This window comes from Nylanderia fulva, unplaced genomic scaffold, assembly GCF_048542155.1.
Source record: "Nylanderia fulva isolate GAGA-0341 unplaced genomic scaffold, ASM4854215v1 Scaffold24, whole genome shotgun sequence".
In the NCBI taxonomy this organism is placed as follows: Eukaryota; Metazoa; Arthropoda; class Insecta; order Hymenoptera; family Formicidae; genus Nylanderia; species Nylanderia fulva.
The window spans coordinates 1,268,322-1,280,337 of NW_028190304.1; the positions used below are offsets into that span (position 1 = coordinate 1,268,322).

The following is a 12,016-nucleotide window of genomic DNA, read 5'->3' on the forward strand; positions in this document are numbered from 1 at the left end:
TACACCAGATTTTAAATTACGCGCGCTTTTATACATTTTACAGAGTGTATTCAAAATATTATAACTACTTGAAATAAAGAAGAAAAATCAATAATTTCATACAATTTTGCATTGCAAATTATTAACATTTTTTTCAAAAATACATACAGATATAAATGGCAATCGATTTGGGACGTGGCCCTGGAATCAAAATGGCCGGGGTTGGGCAACATTTAGGCATCCTATTGCAGTGTAGACATAACATAAACAATCGATATTTCTGTCCTTTAATAATCCACAGTGGGACGAAAAATTTGAGCGATCGATATTATTATTTAACAAGCAATCGCATCTCGTTAATCGCATTATTTTGAAAATATTCGAACATCTCAAACACTAGAGTAGTACATCTTCCATAACAATGCACTCTTATCTGTATCATGGAATTGTAAAATTATTTATCGCGATTATTTTCTCGTTTATATTTTATTCTCTATCAATAATCGTTTAATAACAATCAATCGATAAATATTGATCGAAATGTTTACGATCAAAATATTAGAAACATTAGTTTTTTGTCCATCTTATATAGTTATTTTTTCTATGGTTTTTGTACCTTCAGAACCGTTCATATATTAAACTTGCAGTCGCGTGATTTCTATCGTAAAACCGAATTACACGTAAAGTAATATTTTTCGAATTATACAAGTAATATTAAATATGCGTCATTTTACTTGTCAATCATTTTTTTATCTTATTTTATTGCCAAACTTTTTCTTAATTTGCAGATTTTGATTGATCGATTAATTATATCATTAGCGGCACTAAAGCGGGTCAGAGAAGAAAATATAAATCTTTATAGAATATTACACAATGACATTATTCGCATATGTTGGCGATAAATGCAGCCTGCAAAGTTGCAATGTAAGTGAAATTTTATATTAACTGACAGTTTTATCTGATACTCATCTTTATTCTATTTTTATACATGTATTCGAGATTTATATGAAAATGGCGTTTAATAAATAAATCGCAGAATTTTTCTGGAAAATAATTATTATATGCATGTCCATCTTGTATAGTTATTTTCTCCATGGTTATATTTACCCATAAAACCGTTGATACAATTAAACTCAGTCGCCTGATTTCTTTCGTAAAATCAAATTACACGTAAAGTAATATTTTACAGCTATAAACAATAATCATATCTCTTGCCAACAACTTTTTATACTTTAGTGTCCAATTTTTCTCTATTTGCAGATTTTGATTGATCGATTATACATATTAATTAAAATCAGTCATGATTGCTCAATTTACGAGACAGAGAGGAGGATATGAATCTTTATGGGATATTATGCAACGATGATATATTATCTCACTCATGTGTTGGCGATAAATGCAGCCTGCAAAGTTGCAATGTAAGTGAAATTTTATATTAGCTGGCAACTTTATCTGACACTCTTTATTTCGTTTTTTTACATGCATTTTTGAGATAAATAGATAGGTGAAAATGCCGTTTAGTAAATAAATCGCATAATTTTCTTGAAAAATAATTCTTGTCTTATATAATAATTAATTCATAACTTCTTGGTCGAAGATTATTAACACGCGATTAATTGTGCGAACACAACACGGTGTATTATATAAAAAATTATACAATTATCAACAGTTAATATTATAATATAAATTGTTAATAATTTATTATACAAATACTGTACATGATTTTATGTGCATCAAAAGAAATATTATATCGAGGATTATTTATTTAAATATTTCTTTTTCTTTATATAATCGTCGTATTATTCGATGCAAGTTTTTAAAGCACAGACACATGTTCTAAATTATTTAAAAAAACAGATACTACACTGATTCGATTTTGTTTATCAATGTGTGTGTCACTTTAATATCCCTGAATAAATTTACTAATTGGAAGCAAGAATAGTTAAAGTATACATATACAATTTTTATGTTATTAATTTTGATCTGTGCTTATATTCCAATTTAATGTCACATTTTCATTCATTTTTATTAATGTCATATTTTACTACATACGTCTTTATCTCATTTTGAAAAATATATATTAATATTGAAATAACATTTCATTTGTTCATACATTGTAAAAATTGCAATGTTTTCATAACAAGAAACATCTAAATATGCGACACAAATACAAGCCCTTGATTGTTATGCCATATAATAATTATTTTATATTTGCAAAATATGATTTTCATTATTTAATATCATCCATCGTGTTTCAATTTTATAAAGAAATTTTTTCATTACAATTTCAAATTTTTTAAATAATGGCACGTATCATTCTATAATAATTATTATGCTGGTAAACAAATATTAAGGAATAATTATTGCATTAAGTTAAAAAGTGAGAAACATTCTTTCTATATATTACATCTATTAAAATTTTCAAGCATTTTTGTGCTAGCACATATTCAAAATTATAATACTAAATATCAAGTAGAGAATCAATAAATTAATACAAAAACTGTGCCTAGTTTAATATTTGTTTTCAAGTATCAATAATAGATGCTTTAATATTTATATTATTGTTTTTTTGAAATCTTCCAAAAAATATAAAAATTAATATGCATATACTGCTTTTTCTTTCTCTTGCTTATGATTATTTATAAACCATCGTATAAATTATAAATCATCTAGATATAAATCTAGCATGGTTTATGTAACAAAAATTTTAATTTATAAATGTACAAAATAGAAAATGTTTCCAAATTGTAAAATCTTTTATAAATCTATGGATTTAAATATCATCTTGATCTTTTAAATATCTTGCATTAGCTGCTTGCTCTCAAATTGACAATATAATGTTGTATTTAAATACACATCAAATATGGAATATATAAATATTTGTTTCTTCACGACAATCCAACTTGTTGATCGAATTCTAATGCATTATAGACAATATATTAATTTCTCACGATTTTAAATATATAATATACAATAACTTTTATACTTTTTTGAAGCAAGAAATTATTTTTTAATACATCTTCTTTTTTACAGCCGTGTAGCGTTCCATGTAAGTGTCGTAACCATCCAAGTTCGCGAACTGCTTCATTTCGAAAAGGTTTCCCTCGAGCGCCAGTATCGAGATTTTCGAGTCCTTGAGGATCTTGAGGGGCACCGAACTCAGCTGCAGACAGTTCTCTTCCAACCGTAGCGTCTTCAGTCGCGGACAATCCGCCAGTTTCTCAGATATGGTGGCGATCTGATTCTGATTGAGGTTGAGCTCGGTCACGTGAAGGCTGGAGGCGGCGTCCGGCACATTCGTAAGTCGATTCCTGGACAGATCGAGGACGTCCAGGTGCTTCAGGCCGCAGAAGACCAGCGGAAAATCGGAGATCTGATTGTCGGATAGATTCACCTGCTTCAGATGCTGCAGCTTCGCCAGCGATGACGGCATCGTCTTGATATGATTCACGGCGCAATTTAAACTCTCCAGTTTCACGAGAGCACCCAGCACATCTGGCAAACCGGTTAGCCGGTTTTGACTAATGGTCAGCTGTTTCAGCAGTGTGAAGCCGCCGATCTCGTTTGGCAGCGCGGTGAATTTATTCTCGGACAGGTCCAGGGTGCGAAGCAATGGCGCCAAGGCACAGAGGTTCTGTGGGAATTCGTCTAGCTTATGCTGAGACAGCTTCAAGGCGCCAGTCTTTTTCGCCGTCTCGTAATGTTGCTTCAAGCCGGAGTTGCCCATGTCGATATCCTCGCGGGTCTCAGCAACAATCAAGCAATGTAAGAATTAATTGTATCTTGATGAAGCCTTTATTTACAAACTAAAAAAATTAATTAATTAATTCGAAACAATTTCTAAACAAGATTAATTAATTAATTGATTATTATTCATTAATATTATTAAATTTTATTTATTATTTATTATTAAATATTAAATTATATTTAATTAATGAAGTCTTACTTTGTTGTTCTGTTGTAACTTATTTGTTTTCCTTTTCGTTGCAGGAGATGAGAAGAGCCGCGACGAGACGTTCCGCGGGAATTTTGACAGCGCGGGAAATTTGACAGCTCTCGGGAAAACTTTTCGCGCGGACTGTACCGCGCCGGCGCGCGCTGTACTTTTGTGCGGGACTGTACCGCGCGCCGAGTTGCGCACGGCGGCGTAGAGCGTCGCCGTCGTTCGCTCGACTCGGTCGTCGAGATTTTCGCAGCGCGAACGACAACCTCGTCGTCGAGAAGGGGGCCGCGTGGACCCGGGGACCCCTTGTGACGTTCGCGTTCACCGCACGTTTAATACATATATATACAAACGCGTCTCGTTCCCCGGCGACGAGGACGAGCGTGAGGACACGGCACCCGGACGACAAGGGAGGACAGACACCGCGCACAACACGGGGAGTGAAATGTCACGCGATTGACAGAATCCTTCGCCATAGAGCGGAGCCCCTGCCGGCTTCTCGGACCGGCCGCGAGATGGCGCTTCGGTGGCGCGCGCCCGAAAAATGGCCGATGTACGGAGATGTAGCGGTGCGCGTCGAGTTTACATCAGACTGAAAACACCGCGGCGGCATCCGGTGCGTAGTAGTTCACGATGCGGCGGTGCGCGGGAATCCTGAGGTGTTCGAGTGCGTGATCATCATCCGGACTAGGACGACGCGACGCGACCGGGTCAACGATGGCTTCCACGCCGAAGACGGAGAAACAGACAGGTAAGGGAAAGACAAAAACCACCCGCTCCTTGAGAGAGCGATTGACTTGAAGGCGCGCGAAAGAGAGAGTGAGAGAGAGAGAGAGATGGAGAGAGGGCGCGTACAAACGCGTGTTGTTTTCCTTCTCGGCGGGGACTCCTTCTGAATGAGAAACGAACGTTCGATTAATTCCCTGATTAGTAGTAGCACTCATCTCATTTATCGGCTTTCGAATCTCGGCTGATCTTATCGCGATGCGCGCGTCTTCGTCAGTTGCTCGACGACGCTGCCGGACGCGAAATGTCAAAAGCATATGTATGGGTGTCTCCTGTCAAACGCGTGTACATGTGATTTTTTGTTTAATTTTGCGGAATTTCCACCTCTGCGCATTGTAAAAGAAATATGTAATATATTACATGAAATGTATATAAAATTATATAAATAATAAGTGTAAAACTACACGATAAATAATGAAAGTGTATACATTTTAATTATTTATCGTGTAATATTACATTTAATAATTTCTGTAATTTTACATATTTTTTATGGAATATATTACATATTTCTTTACAATGTGTACTATTGATAGAATTATTCTGACATTTATCTCTAAATATACATATATAAATATTGATTCAATATTTAAATATGAATATTTTTTTGTAAATATTTCATTTATAATATAATATTTTATATTTGAAACTATTCATGAGATTTTTTAAATATACAAATTCATTATTTATCGTGTAATTTCATACTTATTATTTATATAATTTTACATATTTTTTATGTAATATATTACACATTTTTTTACAGTATGCGGAGAGAAAAATTTTGAGAATTTTGAAAAAAATCACGTGTGCACATGTTTGACAGGAGATCCACATATTTTTTTTACAGTGCGGCTTTCTATTTAACAGAAGACAATCTGTTGTACTCGTGCACACTGAAAAAATTTATTAATTTGACTAAACTTGACTAAAACTTTTAACTAAATGTTATTTTACTAATTGAACACAAAACTATTTAAATTAAATCTAACAAAATGTATATTTGACTTAAATATTAATATATATTCAATTAATAAAATAGAATTCAGTTGAAAGGTCTAGTCAACTTAACAATTTTTTAGTGTGTAACGTGATAAATGTTGAGAAAGCGCTGGATTAGTTAATTTTCTTATGAGTGAAAGAGATACTTTCTTTTGCTCACTATATATAGTGATTATTTATTTCTTCCCGATCAGCGGATAATAATTTGATCAAAGTCAGCCTCGTAACTGGCATTTGATTGAATTAAATGCACCGGTATAGTCGTAAACAACAACCGATATTTTCTCTCTTTGAAGCAAGATTAGATTTAATTATAACTAGATTCCATTAAACCTGATGTGCTCAATTATTATAGGTACACTGAAAAAAATATTATTAACTTGACTAAACCTTTCAATTAAATTACTATTTTGTTAATTGAATATATATTAATATTTAAGTCAAATATACGTTTTGTTAGATTTAATGTGTTATATTTAAATATTTTTATATGTTCAATTAACAAAATAATATTTAGTTGAAAGATTTAGTCCAGTTAAAAATTTTTTTTTAATAGGTATTTATGCAAATAAAATAAATTTTACTTTTCCTAAGAATGTTCCTTTTTTCCTCCTTCCCTTTCCAAGACGTTCTGTTTTCACAAACATTCCACTAACTTTAATCGTCAAACTGCGGTGGAAGAAATCGTAAAAAATCTTAGTGAAAATATTTAATCAAAGTGATACACGATACCTATTCTTCTCACTTTATTTGAGAAACTAGTTTGAGAAATTTATATTTTAATAAAAGGAAAACAATTTAAATAATTTACATTGATTTATATTTATTTTTATTTTAAATTATTCATATTTTAAATCTATATTTTAATTTTTTTATTTTAATTTATATTTAAATTTCTATTTAAATTTTTATATTTTAATTTATTTTTAAATTTATTTCTTTTAACCTTTCATTTTTAATCTGTTTTCTTGTATATGTTTATATTTAAAGCGTTTACGTTTAATCGTCATATTTAATTTAATGATTTTTTTACGTAATTCAATTAATTTGATAAATAGTATTTTGATAAATAAATGATGAATAATAATTTGATAAATAGTATTTTGATAAATAAATGATGAATAATAAGATAAATAGTATCGGGAAAAATAGCAAGTTAACGAAGGATGAAGCATCAATTTAGCCTTCATTCAATCTTCGAAACCTTTTGCTTTTTTTTTTCCTAGGGTATTTTCAGTGTAAAAATTTATCGATAATAATAACACGAGTCACAGAGTTAAGTGTGTCAATAAACCGAGCTCCTGATCCGATTTGAACAGCTGGTTGTGTCACGAGTTTTTCGACCCTTTCGAACAAAAGCCTACCCTATTCTGTTTCCGATCTGACCGGAAAGGACTGAATAGTGGTTGCAAATCTCTCTCTCTTTCTGCATGTTGCTCCTTCTTTCTCTAATCTTCCTTCTCGAATGCGTGTCATGCATTATTCAGTTCATCATTGTTGTTCTTTAACTTATACATCATTTTATTGACTTAACTTATTCTGACAGTTTCTTAAAAACGAGATGTTTTTCATTATCCAAGATGGAATTAAAATCTTTGGAAAATTTCAAAAAAATTACCAATAATAACGTCAAATATTTAAATATCATTCGAGAAGGTAGGACTAATTGTATATAGTTAGAATTGTAATTTGTATTTTTGTGTAGATTAATTAGTAGTTAAATGTATAATTTTCTCTCATTGAGAGCACTGATAATTTTTCAAGCAAGGTAAATATATACAATTTAAATTTTTACAACAATTATGTATTTTATAATACAAACATTAATGACGATTTATATATTTGTGTATATTAATTAGTAGCTAAATGTATAATTTTATTATTCATTGAGCACTGATAATTTTTCAAGCAAGATGAAAATATATGCGATTTATATTTTTAGAACAATTATATATTATAAATATTAATGACGATTGATATTACGAATGCGAAATTAACATGAAAAAGAATAAAATCTCTCTAGTTGTATTTTACAACACGTGTACGTGATATCGTAAAAATTGCGCGTATTTCTATTTCTGGTTTTTAGATTTATCGTCGACGACTCGGGTTCGCGAAATATTTCATTCCTATATGTCTTTTTAAAACTCCTCGATATATCACTTGTACATTTATACCGAAAAGATTAAAAATATTGGAAAAGCATCTGTTATTCTCGTATTGCGTGCAAATTCGCGTCTCTGCCAAAAATAAAACGTCTTAGATCTCGTGCTTAAAGAACGATTTGATAACGTAGAAGTGTGTAACAGGTGTAGCTTATCAGACCTGATATACGTTCGACCTCGAAGGGATGTTTAACGGGACAGAGATACCTACTTGAGTAGAGGTAGTTTGATCAATTTGTCGGATAAAATTGGCAACAACTAACCGACTTTATCCCACGTCATCTGCTCCGCGTAATTGCGTTTAATTCAAGTTAATCTGCTGCAATCGTAACGCGTTTGTTGGTTCGATGGGTGAAGAGAGAAGGGCGTTGCCTTTTCAAGATAATTTCGTTCGATTTACGTTCCGGAGCGAATTTAGTTCAATCACTTCGGACGAATCGCGGAAGCGTTATTTCGAAGGGTTTCTCTCGATTTTCATTATTATATCAAATATATATTTTATAGGTACACTGAAACAAAATTTGTTAACTTGACCAAACCTTTCAACTAAATATTATTTTGCTAATTGAGGATATAAAAATATTTAAATTACGTATATTTGATTTAAATACCAATACATGCTCAATTAACAAAATAGTAATTTAATTGAAAAGTGTAGTCAAGTCAACAATTTTTTTCAGTGTACACTATTTTTATAATACTAATTTATAAAATACTTTTATAAAGCAATAATTTTATATTGTATATAAAAAATATACAATTTATGAAATATATATATAATATATAATGTACATAATAATTATATAAAATAAAAATATTATTTATATAATTATACGTATATATGTATATATAAAATATATATTATATATATAATATATAAATATATAAAATAAATCTTATTATATACTGAAGAATTTTTTCGATGGAAAATTTCAATTATTTCCATTATTTGCGCAATCTTATTAATTTTCCCGTATTTTTTGCTTGAAAAAAATCTCGCTTTCACTGCAGTGGAAACTCGAGAATTACAGGTCTGCCTTATAATCTTAAAATAGAAAATATTATATCGTAATATTTTGATGGCACGAGAGCAGGATAATACTACAAATCCGTCAATAATGATATAAATCCGTATCGCGATGTGCAATCTTCTTCGAGAGGCGACCTCGTTAAATTTCCAGGTAAAACAGATTCACATTAAAATTATTATTCTACGGTGGCGATGAAATAAATCGTGTGTCGTGCGAAAAAAAGTACCTGACGAAAGCTGGCGTCATGGAATACACTGCAAAAATATGTAATATATTACATGAAAATATGTAAAATTACATAAATAATAAGTATAAAATTACATTATAAGTAATGAAAAAATATATACAATTTTATTATTTATCGTGTAATAATGTTGCACTTATTATTTATATAATTTTACATATTTTTTTATGTAATTTTACATGTTTTTTTTATAATGCATTAAATGGGTGATATTTGCCAGAGGTCCTCGACTAATCTTTGCGAGAGGGATATAGAACGGAGTAATGAGAAAACGGCAGATGGAAGCGCGAGATCGGGATCTCGTTGAATCCGCTTCATCTCGCAGAATCCTTCGTCTCTGTTTTGTCACCATCATGTCCACTGAGGTCTTTGTCTCTGTTTTGTCAGTATTATGTCCACCGAGGCCTTGTGTTGAGGATCTCGTTTTGTCCGCGTATCGTAGTTTCCTCCCTACAATTGTAGACAGAAAAGAGTTTATCGTTAAAAGCCTTCTCGAAAAGCAAAAATCCAGATTACCAGATAGTCAAATAATGAATCATTCATAAATGTGTGACAGATTTTGCTTGCAAGATGAATGCAGCACTGAAAAAAAATTTGTTAACTTGACTAAACCCTTCTACTAAATTACTATTTTAATTGAATATGTTAGTATATTTAAGTCAAATATACGTTATATATATAGATTTGATGTTATATTTAATTTAGACATTTTTATATGTTCAATTAATAAAATAATATTTAGTTGAAAGATTTAGTCAAATTAACAATTTATTTTCTTCAGTGAAAGATTTCAAATTAATTAATAAATCAAAAGGACTCTGATATACATATAAATGCACATTCATGAAAAGAAGAACCCAGACGCAGATATTAAACGCAATAAAATTGTTTCTAAATTCCTCTTTAATTATTTTACACAAAATAATATTAAGGAATTTAAAAACAATTTTATTACGCTTAATATCTGTACCTAGTTGTTTTCTTACCTGAATTCGCGCTTAAGAATAATTTCAAAACTTCAGTCAATCTACGTAATTCATGTAATTGTGAATACAGAGTTGTTGACCATTAAGTTGTGAATGTTTGAAAAATTATTTGACAGATACAAAGGTACTATAAGAATTGTTAAAATATTTTCTATACTATAAAAATGTTTTAATAATAATAAAATTTTTCACTCATGAATAATGAAGGTTTAACATATGAAGAATTGATTTTAAAATCATAATTTGCGCAAGTTAATGGTCGTTACTGTTATTTCACATTTACAGTCTACTTACCTGCTTATTCCGATTGTTATTTTAAAATAACAAAATTCTGTTATAAAGGAACGTTATTTTTTTCTCAAATGTTGGAATGATATATCTGCGAAGTTGCAATTAGCGAAGCGTGTTCTCTCTCGTTGATGAACTTTATTGCCGCAATTATTGTGCTCTACAAATTTGTATTAGTACGTTGTAATAATAATTTAAAGACTATATATATGAGAAAACGTGCTGGTTTAAAGTTTAACGGAAATCGGCTTTCCGTTTTTCTCGCGACGAGCAAATGCAGAGAAATTGTGTTTAAAAGTCGTAATTATATATAAATTCACGTATATAATTCATCATTTCCAACAGTTGCGAAATAATTCGACCTTTGATCTATATCGAAAGTTTTTATTTTAAATGGACCGAGTTTCGTGATCTCGCAAAAGCGTATAATTTACAACCATTGAAGTTTTGTTTGTAACAAGTAATTTAAAAGTTATATATAACCGAATAGCGCGTTTTTTTCTATAAAATCGATACTAATTAAATAACACACGTTTTCCCTTCATAACAGATCTTTCAATTATATGTTTTTTATTCCTTTTTCCTTACAAATTTGCTCACAATCAATTTTATGAAAAATATTATTAATGAATATATCATATAATACAATTATATATGTGTTATCTACTATAAAAAATTATATGTATCGCGTGTGTTGTTGACTCTTTTCCCCGATGCTTCTAATTGATGATTTTAATTATTGTCAGTCATTAAAGCGATAATTAACTTTTTTTTTAATTTTAGAGATCCATTTTAAATATAGGTAATTATGTTAGATATTGACACGTATGTTCTTTTGAAATTTTTTATTATTAAATTAAGGATCCTTTATTAATTTACATTTTCCCTTATTTTGAAGCTCGCTCCTTCATTTTTTAATTAATTTCAGTCAAATAAAGCGATAATTTAATTTATTCACAAGTTTTTCAGATTAAATAATTGTTTCAACAATTTCCTAAATATTTTGAGGGACAGACCTCTTTGGATAATTAATGTACGTGCTCAGGACTGTACGAGAATTATTTTACAATTACAAACAAATACAAACTTTCAAGCCAAGTTAGCACATTATTTCACATTTTCCAAATTTGAACAATGAAATTTTATAGGTTTCGACGAGTTCTATAGTTCTGTAGCACAGTTCCGACCGTAGGTTGCCACTAAATATATATTTAATAAAAAAAAACTCGAATTTTCGAATATATGATAAGCTGGCCGTATTTTGAACATTTTATTTATTGTAAAATAATTCTCGTACAATCCTGGGCACGTACATTAATTATCCAAAGAGTTCTGTCCATCAAAATATTTAGGAAATTTTGAAACAATTATTTAACCCGAAAAACTCGTGAATAAATTAAATTATTGCTTTACATGACTGAAACTAATTAAAAAATGAAAGGGCTGGCTTCAAAATATGGAAATACGTCTATGAAATAGTCCTCAGTTTGATAATAAAAATTTATATTAATATTTTGTAAAAATACGTGTCAGTACCTAACATAATCATACGTAAATTGGGATATAAAATTTGGAAAAAAATTATTGTTTTAATTATC

General features: G+C 30.2%; 2 protein-coding genes across 3 annotated transcripts in view; one reads left to right on the forward strand and one right to left on the reverse strand.

Annotated features, from left to right (window-relative positions):
* Window positions 1-931: 931 nt before the first annotated feature.
* LOC114934217 (leucine-rich repeat-containing protein 57) lies at window positions 932-4,540 on the reverse strand. 2 transcript variants are annotated; one of them, XM_029306865.2, is made up of 2 exons: window positions 3,926-4,540; window positions 932-3,724 (listed from the first exon to the last, which is right to left on the reverse strand). In XM_029306865.2, the coding sequence occupies exon 2, from the start codon at window positions 3,704-3,706 to the stop codon at window positions 2,990-2,992; it is 717 nt and encodes a 238-aa protein (XP_029162698.1). In that variant the 5' UTR covers window positions 3,707-3,724; window positions 3,926-4,540; the 3' UTR covers window positions 932-2,989. The 2 variants fall into 2 exon arrangements, with proteins under 2 accessions (XP_029162698.1, XP_029162697.1); XM_029306864.2 differs by having other exon boundaries at window positions 932-3,785; window positions 3,926-4,528.
* C3G (C3G guanyl-nucleotide exchange factor) overlaps window positions 4,130-12,016 on the forward strand; it is a 95,460-nt gene continuing 87,573 nt past the window's right edge. Inside the window, exon 1 of the mRNA XM_029306860.2 lies at window positions 4,130-4,673. Within this exon, the coding sequence (XP_029162693.2) occupies window positions 4,640-4,673 (34 nt within the window). The 5' untranslated portion in view covers window positions 4,130-4,639. The remainder of the gene's footprint in view (window positions 4,674-12,016) is intronic.

Bases quoted from the DNA above. Each gene is read 5' to 3' on its own strand.
- LOC114934217 (XM_029306865.2), bottom strand. From the start codon at position 3,706: ATGGGCAACTCCGGCTTGAAGCAACATTACGAGACGGCGAAAAAGACT.